Source organism: Crocodylus siamensis, chromosome 7, assembly GCF_052110815.1.
Source record: "Crocodylus siamensis isolate JL-2025a chromosome 7, ASM5211081v1, whole genome shotgun sequence".
Taxonomy (NCBI): Eukaryota; Metazoa; Chordata; order Crocodylia; family Crocodylidae; genus Crocodylus; species Crocodylus siamensis.
This window is the reverse complement of record NC_143401.1, coordinates 29890651-29917423: the sequence shown is the minus strand read 5'-3', so window position 1 is coordinate 29917423 and position 26773 is coordinate 29890651. Positions and strand designations below refer to the sequence as shown.

Here is a 26773-nt window from a genome sequence, read left to right as displayed (position 1 = left end):
TGTGCCTGGGCTCTGCTCTGCCATCCCCAGAAGACAGTGCTGGAAGTGCAGAGGATCACAGTGTAGCCTGGGTACAGGATCCAGGCTGCTGCAGCAGGAAGGTGGGAGGGGTGGTGTATCCACAGGCACAGGCATAGGCATGCATGCGTGCACACACACACAAACACAAATACACACACACAGCCGCAGCCGCAGCTGCAGCAAGCATGCAGCCAGGACTTCAACCCAGCTGTGTGTAGAGCAGTGCTTAGCTGGTAAGACTATGGAAAGGGGAGAGGGAAGGGGTACGGGATGAGGTGCAGATCGAGGTCCCTACGGTGATGGAGGGAGTGGGGCAGGGCCTGGAGTGAATGGGGCCCCGGGGCTGGGGCGGGTCGTGGGACAGATCCATGGGTGGCTCATGCAGGGGTGGGGCACGCCTCCTTGTCACTGCGCACACTCTTGGGGGAGGCACAGGGGCATGTACCCCCCAGATTTCTGTGTGAGGCAGAGGTAGACTGCCTGCTGTGGGCAGGGGCTCTGCACCTCGCTGCCTTTCTCTGGGTGCTGTGCAATGCCATGTTGTGCCGTCCACTGCCAGGTGGGCAGGGGATTCATGGTGCAGACATCATGCAGCTCCCAGGGCAAAAGTAGCAGGCTGCAGAGCCCCAGCCCACAATGGGCAACCTCCCCTGAAGGTTTGTGCAGCAGCAGGGAGCTGCGCCCACCCCACCATACTCCTGGTTGAGCCTCCCATGTTTCTGTCCCATGACCTGCCCTGGCTCTGGGGTGCCATTCACTCTGGCCCCAGTCCCTGCCCCTGCCTCTGCCCCACTCCCTCCCCCACTGTGGGAGCTCGATCTGGCGTCCCTGCCCTTTCCCTTTCCCTCTCCCTCTGCCCCTTCCTTTCCACAGACTTACCTGCTGGGCACTGCTGTACACACCAATGGGCTGCATTCCTATAGGGTTACCGTAATTCCAGTTTTAAAAAAGAAGACACCTGTGCTAAGGGGGGTAATATGATTGTGGGGGGGGGCAGTGATATGCCTGTGGCCATCCCCTGCCCCTCACTCTACCTCCCCAACTCTGCTGCTCCTGACCCACAGTACCCCACATCCTGCCAGGGTGTATGGGGACCCCGGGATTAAAATTGTAATTAATTGTAACTGATTTTTTAAATCATGCAACTAATAGCGATCAAATTTTTAAATTGCTTTACAGCTCTAAAAAATATCCAACCTCACATGCCATAAAGCAAAAACTAAAGTGCAGAAAGTTTAGATTCATAAGCTGCTGTTTGCTGATGACAATGCATGGGTAGCCCACACAGAGAGTGACCTTCAAAGCCTCTTCAGTTGTTTCACTCATGCCTGCCAAGAGTTTGATCTTATAATCTACATCAAAAAAGGACCAGTGTTATAGGCCAGAACTTTGATTCACCACCAGTGATCACAATAGGTGAAAACATACTGGATGTTGTAAATACATTTACTTACCTTGGCTCCATTGTTAACAATACTCTGTCACTTGAGGCTGAAATGAATACCTGTATTGGCAAAGCATGCTGAGTAAATGAGTGTGGAACAACAAACTTGAATGTTAAGACCAAGGTCCAAGTATTGAATCTACTCAAAGATAAGATGACCTCCCAGTAGTTAAATTCGATACATGGAAAATTTATAAATTTGTTATAATTTTCCAGGCACAGAATCTAATTATCAGAGGTTGGTTTGCCATGAGTTTATCCCCTTCCACTGCTACAGCAGGGAAACTAAATCTGGGAGGGCTGTGGAGCATCCTTATCCTCACCCCACACCTGCAACTTCTACCTTCTGCAGCCCCCTCCTTCTCTCCTTACTGTCAGACTCGTCTCTCCCTGAGCACATGGAAGTAAGGGGCAAATTTGAAAATACTAACCTTGAAATAAACTTATGAGTAATAATTTGCATATAGACAAATTACAACAGGTATTCATAGACTTAGTTCATACAGAATTGATGCATTTTATCTTTTTTGAAACTTTTTTGAAGTTTTAGCACAGGTACTCCATAAACACATTTTTCATTAGTACTTTTGTACTTACTTATATATAGTACAACTATGCATGATATTAGTCCAAAATCTAAAGGCTCATGATTTACCTTCTAGCTGGACCCCAGCAGACTCACCAGCATTTCAAGCCATGGTGACCCTATAGCTCAGCACTGCTTAGTATGCATATGTATTCCAGACATCCCCACAAAGGATCCATGTGCTAATTAGCCCTTACTTGTGACTGGACCTGGGTGTTCTTGTCAAGAATCCTGGGATCCTCCAAAATTTTTATATGCAGATGAGGCACAAGACAACTAGTCTTTCTGAGCCTCATGAAGGGTGGGACCACACTAATCATATGTGACAAGCTGGGGGCGGGGGTTCAGCAAAGGGATTCTGGGTGAACTATTTGAGGGCTTCTTTGGTGATGTTTGCCAGACATTTAAGGCTGGTGAAGAAACAGGAATGGCTGGAAATGGGACAGCTCTGCTGGTGGAGTAAAGAGGAAGTTGAAATGTATTCAGTGTAGCTCACTATGACCTGAAACAGAGTTGGAACTCTTCAGATGGGCTGCACGAATCTATTCTTGTGGTAGGTTATCATCAGTACAAGACGTGTTTTATTGTCATGCTTAGTGTTGGCTTCACTTAATCAACTTCATAGTTGGTTTACATTACTGAGCACATGCTGCTTTTGGCAGCAGTTTAATGATAGACCATTTGTGTTGTATGCAAATATAAGAGTAGAGGCTTTTTTCCCCCATGCTGATTGGAGTGGGGGAGTGGACCTTGTCTTATACTCAGGTAAATATAGTACATGCTGCTTGCATCATCAACACCCACTTGTATGCCAGCAAATCTTAAACCACACACTATACTTAGGAGAAGTGCCTCAACAGCTTCCACCTACATTGCCTATACACCATTCTAAGAATTTTCTGGCAGAACAGAGTTGTCCATACAGAGGTCTGGGAATGTGCCAAAATTTCATCCATTCTCTTTTCAGTTAAGGTTATTTTGATGACTTGGTCATATGCAAAGAATGGGTGATGGCCATATACCTAAGGATCCCTTGTATGGAGATCTCTTTACAGGAAGAAACCCACAAGAGCATCCTTATCTCCATTTCAAAGATGTTTGCAAGACAGATGTGAAGGTAATGAACATCGAGCCAAACAATTGGGAAAAGATTGCTGAGGCTCGAAAGTCTTGGAAATAGTCTATTAAGCATAGAATGAAGTCTTTTGAGGAAAGAAGAGCCAAACACGCTGAGGAAAGAAGAAACCTCAGGAAGATACCTGCACCACATTCTGGACTGTTAGATATGAACTTCACATGTGAGAAGTGAAGAAGGAACTGTCATTCAAGAATAGGGCTCTGTAGCCACAGTTGCAGATGTTCAATGAGCTGACATCTCACTTGGTGCAAATTTATTGTCTCATGAGATAGACAGATGCCTATATATTATAAGTACATCCATGTTCAGTTGCATTAAGCCTTAACCGAATGTTTGGGAGCACCACATACCAGGTTAAGGCTTCTAGCCAGTAAAGCACCTAAGTATTTGGATAATGTTATGCATGTGAGCTGCCCCACAGGAGTAAATTAGCTTACAAATGCTCTGAAAGTTATACACATGGTTCAGAGTTTTTCTGGATTGGGTTCTAAATCTCTAATTCTTCAGACATGAGCTCCCAGTGCTTGTCATAATGAAACTTCTCTTTGTGTAAAACCATAGGGTTTTTAAATGATGAACAAAAAATATCATCAGTGTCAGTGAAGTACTCAGTGGGTGCATCTACATGAGGTGTTTACTGAAGAATAGATTAATTAGCTCTGAAATAAACATCTTGCATCTACATGTGCAGCCCTATTTAGGCCATAGGGAACTAATTAATTCCACATCAAGGTTGTTTTTTTTAAAGACAAATACTAGCAACCAGCCCTTTAGAAACCCTGTGAAAATCCTCTAATGTCTAGCTCATGGTGAAGCCCATGCCATTGCATCTTCACTGCTTGATGTTTACTAAAAGATATATAGTACAAAGCTAGCATGGGCATGCTTACCCACTGTTACAACCTTCATTTGGCTGTGTTAGATATATGAGTTGACTATGCTGAGACTTTGCATGGGTCCAGGGGTCATCCTACAGGTATGCCTTGAAGGATCAGGGCTTTGATCTGACCCATGACTATTTTAATATTCTGGCTGTTGCAGTTGTTCTGTGTAATTTCTTCAGGAAATCTGTCTAGCTCACCCCTTTTTAATATAGTTTCCATGAAAATGGTTATCAGCCCTTTTATTTGAGTTACTGAAGAGGAAGATTGTTTGTCCGTTTGCCACAGGATTTCTTTTGTGTCATATATGTGACCAGAAGTTGAGAAACAAGTCTGGTTTCTGAAGGTGTTTAAATATAATTTCAGTTTAGCTTGATAAAAAGTCATTTAGATGCCAGCAGTTCATAGACTTGAATTTCTTACAGATTTAATTGTCTGAAGATTCTTATTTGTTGGCTTTTCAAAGCTTATTTCCTGTCTTGGGGCTAGATTTTTCATAACTGTGAAGCTATTATTCATAACATGCAAACATTAGACATCTTAGACATTGACAGTAATCCTTTTGAACCCAGTAGGTGACTTCATAGAAGTCAATGGCAATATTTTCACTAACATCAACAAGGCAAGCATTTCCCTCACTGGGACTGCTTAGATGCAATGAGTTATTCTTGTACTTCAACATTCTTAAGGTTTTGGCTTTGAGCCTCTAATTTAGAAAAGATATTTTGCCCAGAATTCAATTTTTGTCAGTTTTACTTTACACTGTATAGCATAACTATATAAGGAGTGCCAAACTTACCCTGGGCCAGATTCAAAGGCCATATTGTGGGGCTCCTCTTGGGGTAGATCCATGGGACCAGTCAGTGGCAGCTGCAGCAGAGGTTTAATGGTGATAGTGACAAGGATCTGGCAGTGGTGGTGGGTGTCTGGCAGCAGTTGTAGGGCCAAGTGGTGTTGGCAGGAGTCTGTTAGTGGCGGAGGCCTGGAGTGTACCTTAGGGGTCTAAACAATACAGGGCAAGCAAAAGCTAAACCCTCAGCCTCCAGAAGCCTGCTGTTAGTCAGGCAGGCTGGTATAGAATGGCTCTTTATTTGACACCTCTGTACTAGATATTACTGCACTTAATTCTAGACACAAAAATATATAGCCTGTTATTCATTACTAAATTAGACACGTACATGTAATACAATGTTTCACCTTAACCTCTTAAAAGCTCTCTAAAGTTTACATTTAAATTTAACTAGGCATTCATTAAAATGTTTCAAAATGCATTAAAAGTTACAGCACTTAACCTTGTTAACAAGGCAATCTAATTTATATGCCAGTTACAGAAAGCAAAATATATCAATTTTACCTAGAATATGCTGAAATTTTTAATAGGAAAAACTGTAATTTATTTCTTAAAGAGAAAACTCTCTCTCTGTTGGAGCCCCAGACACCTGACTGTGGTGTGGTGCAGAGAAATCTCTGTCAAAGCACTAAGTGCCTGGCTCTAATGAAGCTAGTCTCTCCCATGGCTGAATGCTCCATGGGTCATAAGTTACCACACCCTGCTCTAATATACCTGTAGCCTCTACAGAGATAATAGGAGACCATACTATAGATGTTGACAACATTCAAAACCACCAGAGTATCAACCATTTCCATTGTTTTTTAGACTAAGTCCTAATTTTTATTTCTTTTGGCTTGCAACCTTTCATCTAAATCATATAATAATCTTTCTGCTCACTGATTGGATGACTGAACCTTCTTCAGATAATAACAAATAATGAGTTTCAAATAATGAACAAAATCCTGGCTAATGCTCAGTGGGATGAACCTTCACTTGCCTGAAAATTAGAGGAACTTCCAGGCTCTGCCTATGTGTTGGTGGTGCCTACCCAGTGCCTGCCTGAATGCTCAAGAATAATGAATCAAGTAACCATACAAAAATACTGTTTAGATCTCATTGCTTTTATTCCTTTATATAAGAAAGCTTTTTCATTAGTGATAGGGAACAAAAGCAAAATCATCTTATACTTGGGGAAACCTCTAATACAGGAGGATTAGAAATTGGCAAATGTAATCCTCCTTTTAGGAAGGAAGATACCTCTCTTCCTCCCACAAAGGCTATTAACTTGGAGGTGGGCCTCATTGTCACAGATTTCGACTCAGATCAAAGCAGGTGAAGCATGGATCTAGTGCTTCCAAGCCAGTAGGTGGTTCAAGGAAGCATGCAGCCGGACAATTTTGTCCCTGGAATAAACCATTTAAGTTAAATGAACACAAATGCATATAGCTAAGTCCCAGGAAAGAGTGTTAGCACATTTGATCTGGCATAATTCACAGGTACTTGAAGCAGAACAATGGGTGTGAATGTCTGTAGGATCCCAAGATAGATGGATTTCTCCTGAAAGAAAGAAAATGGTCTGTTTACATCCAAAGGGGGACATTTAGGTGAATGTCTAGTGCCCTGGCTTTTTCATGGTGGCTCTAAATTTATGAAAGGCAATACCTACAGATTAACTGCCATAAACTGTTTATTGACTACATTCCATAACTGAAAAATAAAGCAGTGCTGAAACCATGTATATATTTGTTTAACTTCATGCACTGTGCATAGTCCCACTGAAATAAAAATTGCCTTTTTCTTGAATGGTATGATTCACAGTGTTTAATATTTGCAGGATTGGGCTAAAAGCAAAAATCCTATATAAAAAAGCCCACACAAATGAAATAGATCAAAAAAGCTTTGGCCTAGGAAGTGATAGAAGTAGAGTTGGAGTATTACACCATTTGTTCAGTAAGAGATATTGCCAAAAAATCTTGCTCCTTGAAGGGGATAGGTAAAAATGAAAAAGGCTAGATTCTTAGCATAAATTTGAATAGCTTAACTAATTTAGTTGGTTTAATATGTTGGAGACCTAATTAAGAATCTGGCCCAGTAGCAGTAAAACTGGGGTGAACTACATATCTCCTATCCGTGAGTGGATATGTGATTTTGGAAAGCAGGTTGCAGATGGTGTGGGGTGGTACATCATTACATGCTACACAACAGTATTTTTCTCTAGTTAAGAGAAACTAGAAATGTTACTAATAAGCTAGGGGCCTAGTGCTGTATGATTCAGTTTAATATCAAAGTAAAAACAAATATAACTTTATTGAAATGTGCATTAATTTGCCAGACTATATATTAAATTTAAAAAACACTACAAACCAAGCAAACATAGTGAAAAGATATTGTTTCAATAGTCTTGTAGGATGTTTACACAAGTTATATTTTTCATGAGATTGGGCTCCCGGAAGCGCTTTACAGCTGTGACATAACTCACGCAAATGGCTTCAGAGAACTTTTAAAATGGCTAATTTCATGAAAAATTAACCCTGGCCAAATGAGGTATCAGATGAAGGTGTTCTAAACCAGGATGCCTTAGGGATCTTGTGTTCCCTCCAGGGTTAATTTTTCATGCTTTGCGGGGCTGGCAGCAGGGGAGGGAGGGGAGGGGAAGGGAGCAGCATAGAGCTGTCAGATGCTTTGCCTGGCCAGAGCCTGAAGGGGAGGGGAGTGGAATGGAGCCCCCTCACCTCATGCCCCCCCCCCAGCTACCTCAGCTGGGGTTTTGGGAGGATCGAGGCTAGGCCCACAAAGCAAAGGGGGGTCCCTCACTCCAGCTCTGGCCAGGCCTCTTGACAGTGGCAGCAGGAATTGCCTGCTGCTGTGCCTGGCTGGAGCTGAGGAGTGAGGGCATAGAACAGAGCCCCCTCACCTTGTGGGTCTGGGAAAGCTTCCCCCAATACCCCAGCCTGAGTTGAGCGGGTCATTAATACCTGTTTTGACAGGGGGCCAGCTCAAGGCCAGTCACAACATTGGCCCTGTGTAGGGCAGTCTGCCCTGCCTCTTCTGCCATGTCTTTGATGTTTCCAGAAATAGGTGTTTATATGCGGGGGACTACCTATTTATTTGCCCTGATGCCAAGGGCAAAATACATGGCTCTGAACCACCACTATACCATGTCCTGTGCATCACAGATGGCATCCAAGATCACTTCCAACTCCCCCGGTCCCTTAGCTGGGCTGCACAAAGCCTTTGGCTGAAATTTGGCTTCAGGTGTTCTCAAATGTGCCTGGCCTTTCTGCCCTCCTCACTGTGGCAACAACTCCACCCCCTTACTGGGACCACCCACACTCTGTCCTACTCTGTATAGCCCTTCAGGCCCTCTTGGCCCTACTCCATACAGCTTTTCAGGCTTCCTCTCTCTCATGCATGATCCTGACCCCTTGCAGACATTCAGACCACCAAATTCAGGCCCTACTCTATGACAGGCGTAAGGTCTATCACCCCACACCCTGAGTGGGCTCCAACCCCTGGCCCTCTCTGACCTTGGGTGTCTCACATTTGGCCTATGGCCCACTTGGGCTTCAGGCGTCTGTTGAAGTACCTGGACCCCTAACTCATCTTCTTGCTAGGCCTCGTTCTCTGAAGTGTTGGGCCCCTTTAGCCTTTCTCCTCCATGGGGTACTGACAGGGCAACAGGGGGTGAGGCTTTTCATACTGACCTTCACTGGGAAGGCACAGGTATGGCATTTCCTGGAGACTGCTCCACCACAGGGAGATCCACCATACCATCCAACTCCAGCAGGGTGTAGATTCAGGTCATACCCCAGGACTGTTGGCTTAGTAATGTTATTTAAAGGTCTGTTTTTTTGGGAATTGGCTTATAGGTATAGATATATTCATTTATAATGGTTTAAAATGGGCAGCAGGGGTTAATTGATTTCAAAAGAGCCTGCGTCTTACACACACACAGTTTCTCACAGCTTTGAAAACAGACAGGCTGTCTAACACAACAAGGCCAATGGATACACACGTAGCCTAAGAACTGAGGGGGCATGCTAGAACATGAGATCACAGCCTTCAAGGCAGGCAGGCTATCTAACACAACAAGGACACTGGTCTGGAAACCAAGGTAGTATGTACAATACTGCCCATAACATGAGATAAGTGGCACCAGCTAAGGCCCCAGAGAAGGGGGTGGGCTGAGTCCCAATTCTGGGGAAACAAACCAAATTAAGAGAAGGCCCAGAAGGCTACATGGACATATTGTTTCTTTTCTATTATCACTGTGTATCAATAAATTTGCCTGTTATTGAATAGAAAGGTCATGGTCGATCTGAGGGTGGGTGTTCTGGGAACTACAGTCTGCAGGCTGAGTGATGTTGCTTCTCTAGCTCCCTAGGTGTAACTCCCAGCTCTACTCCTAGGGCCTGGGTTTATACCGAGGCTGCTCAGCCCTCCTACAATCTGGTGGTCCTCTTGCAGTTATGTGACTGCCTAATTGGCCCTAACTGCACCTGTCGGCTGCTCGACAGCCTGCTTAAACCACTTAAAGTGGCAGGCACCATAGGTGCCTTACTATACTGTGGAGTGAAGAGAGATAAGCAGGAATCTGGTAGATTACAATGAACAATGAAGTCAATTGACTCCCTCAGTGTTGCCTAAATATAAATCCTGTTGCTCCTTCCAAGTTTTAAAGTTTCATAGATTTCATAGACATTAGGGCTGGAAGGGACCCTGGAGGATCATTGAGTCCAGCCCCCTGCCCCAGGGGCAGGAAGTCAGCAGGGGTCATAGGATCCCAGCAAGATAAACATCCAAATTTTTCTTGAGGGTGTTCAAAATACGTGCTTGAGCCACCTCCAGCGGCAGTCTATTCCAGACCTTGGGGGCTTGGACTGTAAAGAAGTTCCTTCTTATGTCTAGCCTGAAATGGTCCTGAAGGAGTTTGTGACCATTTGACCTTGTCATCCCTTGGGGCGCTCTGGTGAACAGATGTTCTGCCAGATCCTGGTAAGCACCCCGATAAACCCTGGGTGCTTACCAGGTGGTCACCAGATCACCCCTGAGCCTGTGTTTTTCCAGACTGAAGAGTTACATGGCTTTCAGCCTCTCTTCATAAGGTGTGTTTTCCTGACCTCTGATCATGCACGTGGCTCTCCTCTGCATCCTGTCAAGGTTCTCCACATCCTTTTTGAATTGTGGAGTCCAAAACTGGATGCAGCACTCCAGCTGTGGCCTCACCAAGGCTGAGTACAATGGGAGAATGATGTCCTGGGATTTGCTTGAGAAGCATCTGTGGATGCAAGCCAGCATGTTGCTTGCTTTACTAGTAGCAGCATCACATTGAAGGCTCATGTTCATCTTGTGGTCAGTCATGGCCCCCAAGTCCCTTTCATCCGTAGTGCTAGTCAGCATAGCTTTGGTGAGCCTATACGCATGCTGTGGGTTTTTCCTCCCAAGGTAGACAACCTTGCATTTTTTGGTGTTAAGTGCCATCAGGTTCTCGTCCATCCCTTTCCTGAGACTGTCAAGGTCCGGCGTGGATGCTTTACCCCAAAGTTTGGTGTCATCAGCAACCAGTCAGAATTGGTTTTGATACCACATCATTAATGAAGATATTGAAAAGTGTTGGCCCAAGCACAGAGCCTTGAGGGACCCGACTGGTCACAGTGCACCACGACTTCCATCAACCACCACCCTCTGGGTCCAACCATGGAGCCAATTCCCCAGCCAGTGGATCATGGTGAAGCTGAGGGTGCCGTTGGCCAGTTTTGCTAAGAGGTGATCATGGGAGACCAGATCGAAGGCTTTTTTAAAGTCAAGATATACAACATCAATCTCGTCTCCCTTGCCCAGGTGATAGGTCATCTGGTCATAGAAAGAAATGAGATTGGTCAAGCAAGATCTACCAGCAACAAACCCATGCTGGGTATCCCTCAGGATGCTGCCATCAGCCAGTCTGTTAAGAATGGCTTTTTTGATAATCTTTTCTAAGCCCTTCCCTGGAATAGAGGTCAGGCTGATGGGCCTGTAGTTTGCCAGATCCACTTTTCTCCTTTTCTTGAAGATAGGATGGAGTAGGGATCAAAGTGGGGTGCAACTGCACCACTGCCTTCACACCCTGAAACCTTCCCTACTCCCACCCCCTTGTTATGGGATAAAACTTGCCAAAAACTGGTGCCAATTAGAGAGTACTTGTGACAGAGTTAACACTGGATGGTGCCCCCTCCTCCTTCCTAGAAACACAAAGAGGCTGGCAGCCATCTTGTAGCACTCTGTCTGTCCATCTTTCTGTGTCTCCATGCAACGAGGTTCTGGCAAAGAAAATCAGCTTCCCTGCTTAAAATATGTACCCCAGTTTTGGAGGGCTGATTTAGGGGAAAAAGTATGTGCAATATTCGTACTTGGCCATGTGTGCAAATATACTGTAATGCCTACTGCTAAGAAGGCATTTTTTCAATTATCATTCATTCCATTTAAATAGCATTTCCTAAGCTGTATAAACTAACGTGAAAGCAAATTTTGTGTGTTATGTAGCAATAAATGTTTTGTAGATGTCATTCTGTAAGTTTCTTAATAGAGTCTACTTCTGTTCCCAATGATATCAAGACAAGGAACTCCAGTCTTGATGTACAGATAAACTCTGCATAACAGTGTAAAGATACTTTTTAAAAAATGTGTCATGTACCAAAATGTTATCTGTGTGTCACAATTTAGGCTCTCATTTTATATGACTCTGTATATTTTAAACACTGTATAATGTAAGATGTCTGTTACACCATTGACATTAATATGGAAATATCAGCTTAGAAATGATTTTGAGACACTCTAGTTCAGTGGCATATGAACCACTGCATTATTATGACCGATGGCTGTATGTCTATTATAGAAGCACAGAAATAATTTGTGTTCCTGTTTCAACTTCAAATACATGTTTCTTGTGTTTTTTTCAGTAATTCCATCAAGCTGGTGAATCTGTGCTCTATATTTATTAGTACATGGCTGACAGCAGCTGGGTTCATACATTTGGTAAGTATACTTGGATCAACTCCTCTCTAAATTATTTATTCTCTGTTGTCATCTAGCTCACAATAATCCTTTCATACAGCTATGCAATACAATAAAGAAACGTATGCTGCCTGATGTTTCTACCCCAAATTAATTTGAATAGTATTATTCACATGGTTAATCTCAGTGTTTCAGTTCACCAATAGTTAAAGTTGCATTTGGAGAGCCTGCCAAACCTATGTTTTACCACTAGGTGGCAGTGTTTCCTTAATAACTACCAGGCTGGAAAAGGCTGGTATAATATGAATGATAATGACATTCTGGGAAACACGTGGTTTTGCCAAAAAAGGAATTGTCTATATTCAGAAGAAAAAATAATCTGATTACTAGTGTTTTCAAGTGGGGTTCCTCAGAGATTAGTTTTCTTTTTCTTATCTTTGTATATAAAAAAAAAAAAATCATATATCTTTCACTTCACGCCATGCAGGATTTCTGTGTAGTTTAGTATTTGTAAATCATTTTGAGAATCTTGGATGAAACATGTTTTCATTGTGTCATATAAAATTATAGTCACATTATTAATAGTTTTGGATTATTATTCAATTTTTCTAGATTTGAGGGTAGAAATAATACTTTATGATTAAATGTAGGTTTTTCTGACTCAGTGTTGTTTTCACTTCTTTGTATGCTTTCCAACACAGGTGTTTTAAATTTACTGCAGGGATTCTCAAACATACAACTTTATAATGTGAACCAAGTCTTAATAGAAAGATTGCTGGGTGGATGCTTCCTTTCTCATTCACAAACATGTAACATCCTTGTGGCAACTGAAATAACTAGTCATATGGCAAAATAATATTAGGAAAATATTTAATCTACTTTAGCTGCTTTTAAATCAATTTAAAAGCATGGAACAAGAAAGGAGCCAGAACCACAGGACCAGGCAGCGTTTTCATGGATCACAGTTTTGGAATTTCTTCCCCATTGGAATGTGAAGCACAAATCTGTGTGCTACCTTCTGAAAATAGGGTTTATAGAAGAACTGTAGTTTATAATGTCATAAACACTTGAATACAACTTTATTCAGGCTACAATATATTCTTTAGTATATACTTTCCAAGTGCTGGGCATACCAGGTCTGTTCCACTGTTTATTCGTCAATAAAAAGTGCCTCTGTCTTTGCCCACAGTGTGTAGAATGGACACTTGTTACTTTAGATGGCTAGTGAAAACTCTACTTGAGCTCCACTGACTCTGAACTTTTTGGAGCCAAAGTTCTGTTGCTCAGTATACATGTGTGTGATTAATTAATATCCATTCAGTAGTTTGGGGGGAGAATGTGAAATGATGTCATTGGATAAGGAGTGTAAAGTTCATATTAAAAAGTGTAAAACATAGGAAGATGAGATTTATCTGGATTGCTGAATACTCTGTTAAGTAGTGGAAAAGGTGACTTCTATAAATAATATGAGCAAACAGCATCTTGGATGGTGTCAGTGGAGTTGTTCAGTTCTAATTAGAGCAGAAGTGAGTCCTGTATCTGTATAAAAGGATCCAGAGTTCATACATATTATATACCAATTAGATGAAAATAAATGTATAACCCGTATTCATCTATGCTACTAGTCTGTTATTTCATATTTGTTCTTTTTATGTTGTAGGTGGAGAACTCAGGGGATCCATGGGAAAATTTCCAAAATCACCAACAGCTTACATATTGGGAATGTGTTTATTTACTAATGGTTACTATGTCCACTGTTGGTTATGGAGATGTTTATGCAAAAACAACCCTTGGTCGCCTTTTCATGGTCTTCTTCATCCTCGGGGGATTGGTAAAATCTCTTTCTTATTATCGTTGTTGTTACTACTACTTTAAATATCCGATTCTCTGTACCCCATGCTGTATTTAAAGTAGTTATATTAATTTTAAAACTTGTCTTCTTAATAATATCTTTGTAACATTTGAACACTTCAAGTACACATTTGGTTTATTCTAGAAAAGTATTTATGTATGCTAGATCTTGTTAATTTTTGCAAAGATTTAGTGGAGCGAGCTTTAGTCTAATCCATTAAAGAAAATAATGCATAAAGTGCCTTAACAATTCTATTTACAGCGCTATTTATAGTCCATTACTTTTCAGTGACAATTACTGTTGTGCAATGTTTGATGCTGTTATTATTTTAAAGACAGTTTGCGGTTTCAAGAACCTTCCCTTCCCTTCTTTGTTCCTTCCCAGAATTCCAACAAACATTGTGGCTTTGGACTGCCTTAAAGAGCAGCTTGCCCAATCCAGATGAAGGCAAACCATGTTCTCTTTAAAATTTTAACATGCAACCATGCCAAATAACATGGTGTTAACATGCATGTAACCACATTTAACTCTCACCCTACAAATTAGAAAATGTATCATTCCTTTTCCTGCCCAGAGTATGTGCCTAGCACTAGATAAACTAATTGTCTTATGTTAAATTACCTTTTTTATCTTTATGAGTAATACTGTAGGAACTGCTGAATTCTGTCTTTTAAAACAGCCAAGTTTATATTAAAATTTACATTCTGCAAGGTAAGTGCTAAGTAAAATACATTCTTGGTGTATGTATTGTACATATACATCTATTTTGTATTGTTTACTCTTCACACGTTTTCTGTACATATACGTACATCTCTTTGAAGATGGTATGTATATAACACACATCATTGTCAGTGCAATATAGGTGATGTATAAACATTCATATCCAAAAGACATGCATATTTGCATATGGATAAAGAGACTAAGTTGACTGGCAGCAGCTCTTCGAAGTATCCAGCCACAAGCAAGATGTTTGTTGGACAAAACATGGCAGATTTTTTTTTCTTCCTACTACCTTTTTATATCATGTGTCCTTACATACCTTTTAAAAACAAAACTTTTCAGAAAAGTTTTTTGTTTTGTTTTTGGTTTTTGGTTCTTGCTTTTTGTTTTTGTTTTTTCTTTGTCTTTTTTTTATGGGGGGGTGACTCCATTTTAATTCTTGTGGGGGGGAACCCCAGTTGCCATATTTTTCTTTGGACTCTTAAAGGTAAAAAGTCTCTACATCTTTTAAAAAACAAACAAAAAATCATAATAATGCATGCTTTTTTTTTTGCAGTGTGTAAGACTGGGATATTTCCCCCCCTCTTCAGGAAGAATTAGCAGTTATTTTACAATTAGAGGCTAATTTGACTTCATTTTGTTCTTGTTTTGTTTTGGATATTTTTTCTCTTTTGACCATTTCTTTAGTTTACCAGGTGTGCATCTTCTTCAAAACCAACTTTTACATTGAATCCTCTTGTTTTGCTTTGTAAGAACTTGTTTTTATTTTTTATTTTCTTTTTAAATACCTTTATAGATCTAATTCTTTTGCATTTTCAGATCTTAAAGATATATATCTTCTGAAAATATTCATCACCCCCCTTTCTTTGGCCTCTCTTTTTAGTCTTTTCTTCTGTCTCCTATCTTCTTCTTAGGCCATGTTTGCCAGCTACGTCCCTGAAATCATAGAGTTAATAGGAAACCGCAAGAAATATGGTGGTTCCTATAGTGCGGTTAGTGGAAGAAAGTAAGTATTCCAAGAGGCTCTGCTGCCTCTGCTGCAGTAGAACACTCTCTGCATGCCATTTTCTTTTTTGTGTTTTTGTTTCATGCATGTAGGCAATGTTTGCTCGCTACGTGCCAGAAATTGCTGCTCTCATCCTTAATCGGAAGAAATACGGCGGGACTTTTAACTCAACCCGAGGCAGAAAGTAAGTCTAAAAAGAGCAGGTGTGGTTGTGTGACACTTTAACAGCCCCTGAAGGTGGTCACAGCTTGACTCACGGACACGCCCGAAGATGTGGTGCTCTGTGACATCAGCTGTTATCACTGGAGCGTTGTCACACTGTTAGTAGAGACCTGGGCCATGCTAAGGTACAAGTCACAATATTTTGTCCCTTCTTCAAAAGAATCTCTGCACACCGAAGGAACCCTGCTATTGCATCTGCAGTTAGATTGTGGAACAAAGTTGTCATATCACTTCACCTTTTTGAGCATTAATTGGTTAGATCATCATGTAGTCATTCCTTGGCAAAGTAATTATAAAAGTCATTGTTCTGAAGTAACTCGACTCACTAAACATTATGTATGGCAGAACACTGCATGAGAACTTCATGTGGCCAGGTAATTTCATTATGATGGCCACATCAGAAGCTGGTACTGATATTTTTCATTAACCAAATTATTAGGTATGCACCACATACCATTCCCATTGACTTCTTTTAGAATTTGTAGGTTCTCAGGCCCTTGGGATTTAGGATCAGTGTTTTTAAAAAACCTGTTCCATCTTAGCAATTGATAATGTACCTCAATTCTAAAAAAAATGAAGAGAGGACTTGAGCGTCAGTAAGTGCTATAAAAACGAAGAATTATTCTTTTTGGCTGGTAGCAACAGTTAGGTTTTAAAGGGCCTCATTAAGCTTCATAAATAAATTGCCTCACATTTTCACTGAATGCCTACTTGTCATCTGGACCATGTTGTAGCTAATTCTGTCCAGAAACTATGTTACATCTGCTAAGAAGTATATTCAAGTAAGCTTCATTTATTCTGAGAAATCAGTATTCTTGCTTCTGCTGATTTCAGTTCATCATTGTGCCAATCCATAGCAGAGACAGAGACATCTGTCCCATTGCCCTTAAAAGCCATCACATGCACATTCCTATAAACATAATTAAGGAGACATTCCAAATAAAACACTTTAGTGGAATCCAATTGTGTGTCCCTTCCCTCACTTTGGGAAGCAAGCTTTTAGTTTAGTTCCTTTGAAACAATCACCTACACATCATTTTGTGTGACAGGATTATAGTTGTTTCAAGATGTTTCCCCTCCTAACTGAATGGGGACACTCCAGAAAATCTGTAACCAGTTATAAGTCAATACTAAAACACTGATTTGCATCATATGATAGAGACATAAACATTTTTCCTTTGTGAAGTTCTTGTATCAGTAGACATTTCAATATGTTCCAAAAAGTAGAAGATGCTTTCCACATACATCTTTCTGTTCTTCTGTGAAAAATACTCTCAAGTGTCCAAAATGCTTTAGTGCTGCTATCATTGATAGTAATGCAAGGATCTTCTAATGTAGTCCAGCTAGACTACATTAGTTAGGTCTTAATCATCTAGATGAACAAAAACACCTCCATCTCCATTTTAATTTGAATTCTGTGATGGAGTGAAGTTTCACTAAGTCCCTGAAGCATTTACTCTTAGTATGTTTCTACTCAGCTTACTGCAGGTTATCACAGTCAAACAGAACCAAATTCTCCACTTGTGAAACAGTTTAAGTTCCCCGAGTCTTCTCTTTTGTCACTGGTACCAAGCATTGCTTTATTGTCTCTAAACGTGGACCTGATCTTCAGTCCAATCCCCACATTTTGAAGGCCTCAACTCCCAAATCATAGATGTCCTGCCAGCTTTGGGGCTTGCTTCATTTTACTTTCTTGCTGGTTTATTTCCTCTATTTATATGCGCTCTTCGTTTGTCTGTAGCTCTCTCTCAGTCTCTGCTGCCCATATAGCTTGTCAGCTGAAACTCAGCACTGTCATCAACAAACAGACTGTTCGATTTACTTTACGCATTGTTTCCTGGTTCAAAAGCTAATTACTAAGTACTTAAAAGAAGTCTTTTGCTCACGTGGATCTTTCATCAGAGAATATAAGCTTGGGAACTGCACAGTAAAAAGCCATTAGCACCCCTCGTTTGATGTTGCTTTTCCAGTCAGTAGAACAAGATTGATGAAATGTTATGTTTGGCCAAAATTTGAGTTTTCATTTGGAATTCAGTGTTGAGAGAATGGGCTGTCAGAACCAATAAGTTTTCCTTCGCTTGGGATATGGGCATGTGGTAGTAATTAGTAATATAAGGTCTTTAGTTGAGCAACCAAGCATAGATTCTGGCAGCAAACATAATGAGAAACTACAGTTGTTCTATTTCTAATGTCAAAAAGTTTCCAGACATTAAGTGTGTGTACAAAATGAAAATAGCTAAACTTTGTTGAAAGATGTTGTTCAGACTCTTAAAATAGCCTATATGTGTGTTTATGCTGTTCTCTCTCCAAGAGAGAAAGAGGAACACAGAAACATCTTATAAAATGCATGCATATGTTTGTGCCTGTATGGATATGCACACAATCACAAACACTGACACTATGAAATAAAATGTTTTTCTTCAATTTGAAGTTTAGCATATAGAAGAAAGTTGGGGTCAGTTGGGGTGATCTTAATAGTTACACATTGCCTTTAAGCCAGAAAGGTCATCATATAGCTCACACATTTTATACAAATCATTTTTGTCTAGTTAGAAGGAAGAATGTAATTATCACCAGTGAAATTTTACTCGGGATGCTAGAATTTCTATTACAAAAACTCCTATAGGATTTTTAATTAGCTTAGATGGAAGAAGCTTAGCTTTGCAACTTTCTAAAATTGAGACTTTCAAAATTATGCTCCCACTGGTTCAATGCTGACCGTGAAGGAAGTTTCCTCAATTGGATAAAGAGTACTATTTATTATTTCATATTTTACAAAATAGTGCACTGTGGTTTCCCAGACGAACACTGTGCTAGTTCAAACCTGTTACCTTTTGGATCTGATATGGATATAACCCAATGCACTATGACAACAGCACTAAAAGACCAAGAATGGCATAGAAAACTCAATATTTATTTTTATTTTCTATAAGCAATGTGCACCATTTTTAAAAGCTGCTTGAACTGGTCACATGCTCTAGTAATGTTTTTACTATTGTTGCCTGATATACTAGAGTCAGGTGGTCTGTGGTCTAGTTTAAAATGGTTTTCTTAAAATTACAGTTATACCCAAGTCAAATAAATAAATGCATTCCTTCCTCTAGTCATTGGTAGCTAAAAGAGCCTGTGGGTAGAAAGCAGTAATTAGAAAGACAGAATCTGGGTTTAGTAAACTTTAAAACAAAATGACAATCTAAGCTGAAAATAGAAAATAAAGTTCAGGAATGAGGGGACAAATTAAAGCAGAGAAAACCCATGACTTTCTAATGTTACTAGGAAGTAGATTTACAACAAAATATTACTTGCTTTGTTTTCTACTTTGAGTGTGCTGCTAAATGGAAGGGAAGGGAGCTTACATTAGTACACAAAGGGTGTGTGCAGAAGTTACACTTAGATTGACCTAACTAAGGTTAGGCTGATCTAAATGCTAATCTGTACAGATGTTCAGGGAGGTTAGATCAGGCACAAAATATCCGGTTTGATTTAACTTAGTTCACCTGAGAAGATCTACTAAGTTGGATTGGGCATTGATTAGCCTGTTTTGCCAAACATGTACACATCTGGAGTGTAGCCATGGGGCTGGGAAAGCCCAGCTTCTCCCCGCAGCCCTGGAGCTGCACATTTCCTACTTCCAGCTTCTGCTGTAACCAGGCTGTTTTTAGCTCTACTCCCCCTGGCCCTCCAACCATGAATGGAAACCTCCCCACCCCCCCATGCCCCCCATGCATACCGACCAGCTCTCCTCAATCCCAGCAACCCCTGCTGGACCTGCCAGCCCCTGTGGAGGACCTGCTAAGTCCTTCTGAATCTGCTTGCCCCTTCCCCTGCCCATTCCAGGAACAGCTCCCAGCCCTGGCAAATGTGTGCACAAGTGGGACACAATCTATGATCACATGACTTAAAGTAAGCCATGTGACCATAGATTGGGTCCCAGGAAACTGCATGTACCCAAAGAATTTGCATTTATATACCTGTTCAGCCACTTCCTCTTTCCTATTCATTTCAAAGGACCAGATTGCTTTTGCCTTTTCTTTGCAAATATATATGCAAAAAGATATTGCATATGCTACTGTCTGTCTTTGACTTCTTGCAGAGTTCCCACTAATGCCTGTGGAAGTGCAGTTCATGAACTGAGAACTCTCATTCTTGCTTTATTAGACCATTAATATCTGGAAGTAAAGGGAAAGAGTATAGGTGTTAGAGTACTAGCAATCTCATCACAAAAAGAATCAGCAATCTGATTCCGTTTCTGACTCTGTTCATTGTTCTGCAAGTGGTAACACTAGAATTTCTCTGTGCATCAATTGATGAGTCATTATAATTAGTAGACCAGTATCTACCTACCTGAAAGGTGCATTGTAACAATTGATTCATGTTGCTTTTGTTTTGTGCAGTTGAAAGGCTATGTGTAGGTTTATAATAGAGAGAAATTTGAAACAGGGTTAAATATTATTGTCTGGCTTATAGCTCATCTTACATAATCACACAGATAAAACTGCATGCAATATTATAAGTGGTTTATGACACAGAAACCCTGCAAAACATTAAGAAATAAGTAGGCAGTGTGTTCTGAACAATAGCTGCATTCAGGTAATTTCATAGATAATTTCTAATTATAAAGTATAAGTAGCAGCTAATATGTTACTGAACTGCTTCGTGATGTATTTTGTTACAGATTGTACTGAATGAAACATGAGAGCCACTGAAATACACACTCATCAGGCCTTAAAGATATATTGTATGCTAGAAGGATTGAGGCTGTGCAAGTAATTGTCAATTCAAGTAGTGACATTCTAGGATGTTGAAGAACAACCATAGGAGTTTTCAGTGATAAAATACTAGATGAAAACAGATGGAGAAAATGTTAGACATAAAACGAAGAGACAGAAAAGTTTGTGTGATCTATGTAGTGCAATACAATATAGAATCTATTGATCAGGGAAACAAAACAAGTGAGGAGTCCTTTTTTACTATTAGTATTACTAGATGCTAAATTATATTCCATAACTTAAATATTGTGATGTTTCTTTTGGTTGATCATCCCTCTTTTGAGGCGTGTTGAGAGTGCCAACCAATTCCCATGCCCTATCTATAGTCCTTATCACTTTAAAATTCCCAGCTTGTGAGAAGCTACTAAGCAGGAATTAGCTTACATGGGACATTTTTGAGCAAAGTACAGTTGATCTTAAAAGAACTAACAGGCAATCAGCATACCATAACCAACTCTCTTGTTGTGTAGAGAAAGCTTGCAGCTTGTCTCTATAGTCAGCCAATACATTTCCAAGTCAATCTATTCATACAAGCCTTAGAAGTTTGGGAGAGTCTCTAATTCATTTGGGTTTGGATGCTTTTCTGAACCAACCAACCAACCTCTTCAGTACAAAATTCAGGCTGGATTTCTTATGTGAGCAGTTATTCTCATGAAATTCTTGAGTTTGAGTAATCAAAATTTGCAAATATGTTTTTTGTTGTGGTATTATGGAACTTCCACTTTTAATCCCCTCCAAAATTGGGATAATGGAGACATCTGAAATGGTTTAAACAAAAAAGCCAAAAAGTCAAAGGACATTTTGTGAAGTTCATAAACTTTCAAGTTCAATTATACTGAACTTGAAATATTCTCAAGGAATATTTCCATGACCAAACTGAATCCACTCCCAACAACAACTCATCCTCCGATAACATTCAGGAAAAGATCAACCCTAAAAAACCCGGCAAAAATCAGATTGGACGCCTCAGAGCAGACGAAACCCTAACCTTGACCACTATATTGACTGCTTCAGGGAAAAAATGAACAATGAAGTAATCAACAACACACACCACCATAACAACCTCTCTCTACCAGAGAAAAAGGCCATAGAATCTCTAAGATCTAACCACCAAATAATAATAAAATCAGCAGATAAATGAGAAGCCATTGTCATCCTAAACTGTGAAGACTACATAAAGGAAGCCAACAGACAACTCTCTGACACCACCTACTACAAAGAACTTCAAGAAGATCCTATTCCCCTTTTCACCAAGAAAATCAACAATACCATCAAATCGTTTCCATCTGGACTACAAGAAAAACTACAGACCTTGATCTCCCCACTCCCTAACCCAGGGGCTTTTTACATGCTCCCTAAAATCCACAAACAAAGGAACCCTGGCAGACCTATCATATACAACCATGGGACTCTAACTTAGGAAATATCAGGTTTTGTTGAATCAATCCACTCATCACCCACAGAGCAAGTTTTGTCCAAGACACTACAGACTTTCTACGAAAACTTAAAAACATAGGCCACCTTCTAAGCAACGCCCTCCTAGCCACCATGTACGTTACCAGTCTATATACCAACATGCCACACCAGGATGGCATCCAAGCCTGTCTTACATATCTACAGGAACAAGATTACAACTCAGAATACAGACGCAAAAATATTACTGACATTATACACTTCATCCTCACACACGACAATTTCACTTTTAATAATCAACACTTTCTCCAGATGATGGGAACAGGTATGGGCACCCAAATGGCCCCACAGTATGCCAGCCTTTTTATGAACCACCTGAAAGAAGACTTCCTCAAGAATTGCACTATCAAACCCTTGCTATACTTAAGATATATTGATGACATCATCATCATTTGGACTGAAAACCTGCAATCTCTGATTCAGTTCCATCAGAAATTCAATAATCACCATCCGTCCATCCGACTTTCTCTAGATTACTCCAGCACCAACATCTCCTTTCTAAACACAATGATCAGTATCCAGAATGATAAAATCCAGACATATTATACAAGAAACCCACAGACCAACATACATATCTGCACAGAACCAGCAATCAACCAGAAAACACCAAAAAAGCTGTGATATACAACCAAGCCCTCAGATACCACCAAATTTGCACTGAAGAGAACACCTGGGATTGCCACCTCACCAATCTTAAAAAGGCTTTCACCCAACAAGGACGCTTTTCCAGAGAGAGAGATCACACGTTTGAAACAGCCACCTGGATATCATGTAAAGAACTGCAGTGCAGAAGAAAACCCCCCACAAATCGCACACTGCTGGCTATGACATATCACCCCTGCTGTACGGAAAATCCTCAAACAATTGAAACCCATACTAGAAAGAGACCCTATTCTTAAACAGATCTTCCCAGAGCTACTCATCCTAGCCTTCAAACAAGCACCAAACCTCGCTAACTTCATCACCAGAAGCAAACTTCCTCAAACCCAGAACATACCAAATGGATCTGGACCATGCCATGACAAGAAATGCAAAACCTGCCAGCACATCTCCACCACTCCCACAATTACTACACCCCACAACAGAGCCATCAGCATTCCCAGATCTTACAGCTGCATCTCCAGAAATGTAGTATATCTCATCCAATGCACCAAATATTCTGATGGAAAATATGTAGGAGAGACAAAACACCAACTGTGCACCAAAATGAATGCACACTGGAAATCTATTAAAGACGAGAATACCCAATTACCTGTGGGGGCACATGTCTCACAAGCAAACCACTCTCTCTCCAATCTCTCAGTCCTGATCCTCAAAGGAAACTTACAAAACACTTCCTAGAGATGAGCCTATGAACTCCTCTTTATCAACCTCCTGGATACTAAAAATCATGGACTAAATATAGACATTGGATACATAGACAATGCATTATAACCTGCGTGACATCTGACTCCCTAGGTACTTCTCCACTATTCATCCTCCTTCTCTCCCCACACCACCCAGCCTATCTTTCACCAATTGACTCCTCAGTCTACATCTTCACTGACTGCCTATCTCATATGCATACCAGGCCAACCTCTGGCTTCTTTACTTTTCAATCCATCCAGGAAGAGCACGCACCAACTGCTGAAGCTTCCTCAGCCTGCTGAAAGCTTGCTTAAAAATTGTTTTGCAACTATTTAAGTTGGTCTAATAAAAGATATCAGATTCACCCAAAGAACCTTGTCTACCTATGTCCTTAGACCAACATGGCTACAACCTACACCCAAGTTCAGTTAGACTTTTGGCAAAAGTTCTGGGCTGGTTCTTAATGCATCTTAACTGGTTTGCTCATTTCTAATGAACTTATCATTTTACATATATTTACTTCTTAATCTGAGAATGGAGATTGTCCTTATTCAGTTGTTTTCTTTCTGTAGTTAGCGTTAGGGGCTAAAGGCTTTATAGGCGGGATAGAGAAGAAAGAAAAGGTGGGGGTTTAGTGCTCTGTGTCAAGGAGCAATACACATCCTCTGCCAGCAGAATGGGGTCAGAGGAGGGGTAAGCTGAAGTGTTCTGGGTCAGGATACAAGGGGGCTGTGGGGAGAGAGATCTAACAGTGGGGGTCTATTTCAGACCCCCCCAATCAAGGGGAGGAGCTGGACCAGAAATTTTCAGGCCAGCTTGCAGAGGCACTTAAGGCAAGGGATGTAGTTGTCATGGATAATTTAAATTACCTGGATGTCTGCTGGGAGGAACAGTCAGCCAGGTCAGACCACTCCAGGAGGTTCCTGGCTGAGATACAGGACCTCCACTTAATTGAAGAGGTGCACAGTCCCACCAGAGGAAATGCCCTGTTGGACCTGGTCCTGGCCACAGGCAATGACCTGGTAAGGGGCCTCCAGGTTCTTGACCACCTGGGTGAGAGCGATCATCACTTGCTGGAATTCACCATCCAGTGCAGGGTGTCAAGGGCCTGCAGCAAAGCTGTAGCCCTAGACATCAAGAGGGTCAACTTCAACGAGTTGAGATTAGTGGGAGAGGCGCTGGGTTTCCCGAGAGCAGGGAAACTCAGTGCCCAAGATGAGTGGTTGTTCCTTAAGGAGATGATACTTTGGACCCAAGAGGTGACCATCCAAACAAGAAGCAAGGGGGACAAGAGTGCCCGAAAGCCCCCCTGGCTCACCAAGCAAATGTACTGTAAGGAACATTCATACATCAACAGTGGGATAAATGGGCTAGATATCTCTATAGATTTTTTTACCCCACCTTTGAATTTTCATATTAGTCTATAATACTCAGGGCCAAATCCCATGTGCCTTTTTCCTACAAATCTTCTGTTGACTGTAGGTGAACTTCTTTACAAGTTAAGTGAGCATGCTGTAGCTTGGAATGAATATCAGTAGATACATAGATAAGCGAAGCTATGTGGTCTAATGGCCAGTGCACTGGGCTGCAAGTCAAGAGATCTGGGTTGTGTTTCCAGTGCACTCCCCTTTTGGGTGTCTTGGGTAAGTCGCTTTACCCTGCTGACACTCATACTATCTATAAAATGGAGGTAGTGCTACTGACCTCTTCAAAAAGTGCTTTGAGAGCTAATGATGAAGAGCGCAATATAAAGAATTAAGTATTTTATATATATGTGTGTGTGTATATATATATATATATACACACACATATATATAAAATAAATACTATCTTGCCCTTGATAGCAAATATTTCTGCAAGATAGCATTTTAAGTTTTCAAATCAGAAATACTTTACATTATCCTAATACATATTTCTAGTTTGTATGTGTGCTTCCAGCTTATATTTTAATCAAATGTCAGTTCTTTATGTAAGGTATTAAAATCTTTTATTTCTCCTCTTTCATGATCTGCTTTGTTTCCCAGAGATTTCTTCAGATTTCTTAAATTTACAAGTCATAAATTAGCAAATCATCAACATATCATCAGGAAAGTCCATCTGTTAGAGATTCCTTCCAGAAGAAACATGGGACTCAATAGCTGAAATTCACAGAGATAAAAAAGAACTATGGAAAGGTAGATACAGTAAACAGACAGATAAACAGATAATTTAAATTGACAGGCCATCTTGGACTCATTAGACATCCTGGTTTGATTAGAAATTAGAGTGATTCCTTTAGAAGGGTTACCCAAATACCTTGGCAAATTTCCTTTGATTTTTTCGTAGTTGAAATAATGAATGGCACAGCTCCAAAGAAAGTGACATTAGATTATCATATTAAATAATTTGATACAATATGTACAATATTATTTTCCAGTGGGATGAGAATGTAATAAGAGAATGTGACATGGGTTGCATTACAATCCCCAAGGGTATCTCTTGTTTCCCATCTGCTAAACATTCAACTAGGCCCCCAGTTTCAAATGAAGTTCCACTTAGTGATACAGAAAACCTGATAAGTGTTAAATAGATTGACAGACAGAACTAATAGGACAGAGAGCAGTTTTTTATCAATTTCATTTCTGCCACCATTCTCTTCTGTATGCTTATTAAATATATAACAAGTGTAACAAAAGCAAGGGTAGAAATGTAGGTACTTATCTGTGAGAACATTTATAAGCCTCCATAAAACCTTGTAGTCTTGGTCTCAAAGCATATCCACTTAGAACAATAAAAATGATTATATTTCTAAGTTAAAAAGGGCCAAATAAAAAGTTTTCCTACCTTATCCCTAAACTTTAAAAATATTTTATTTATTTATTGTTTTTTACATCATGAAGGCAGCTGTTACTGTTCAAATTCTGGCCAAGGAAGGAAAAAAAATCTGGTCTGTGAGGTGTTCTGATTGCAGTGACTTACCACGTTCCACAAAATAAAGAGGCCATGATTTACTAAGTAGACATTCCACAGAGAGCAACATGAGATGGCAGAAGTGCTGAATAAATTTAGTGAGCTTTAGTAAATTATGACCTTTTATTTCCAATCACGTTATATTGCAGAAAGTCATAAAAATGGGGTGATTTCAGTGGTGAGACATGCACTGTTTTCAGTCATGCATGAAATACTTGAACTCTTAAAGCCTTTAATAATTTAATGTTATGCAAGTAATGCAAAACTTAGCTTTTCTTAGATGAAGCCTTATAAAAAATATTTAGGGCAATAATGAAGGTGAAAGAGCTTGTTAAATGGTGGGGCAGGGGATCAGGAGTTTAGGAAGCATTTTATGTTCCAGGCTAAACAATATACAAACTAACTATAAAAGAGCAAATCATTTCAGTTGATTGCAAAAGTAATAGCAGGGTGTCTTCTGAACACTGATATTTGTTGCACAAAGTAGTGCAAGAAATCCTTGTTTGGATTGTTTGGAAGGATTAGAGCAGTAGTTTTAAA

General features: G+C 40.4%; 1 protein-coding gene across 4 annotated transcripts in view; it reads left to right on the top strand.

Moving 5' to 3' along the window:
• The window catches only part of KCNMA1 (potassium calcium-activated channel subfamily M alpha 1), a 1030169-nt gene that overhangs the window by 670059 nt on the left and 333337 nt on the right, over positions 1–26773 (top strand). For all 4 annotated transcript variants that reach the window (XM_090058809.1, XM_090058810.1, XM_090058812.1 and 1 more), the window contains 3 exons: positions 11841–11916; positions 13556–13726; positions 15382–15473. In XM_090058809.1, the coding sequence (XP_089914935.1) occupies positions 11841–11916; positions 13556–13726; positions 15382–15473 (339 nt within the window). The remainder of the gene's footprint in view (positions 1–11840; positions 11917–13555; positions 13727–15381; positions 15474–26773) is intronic.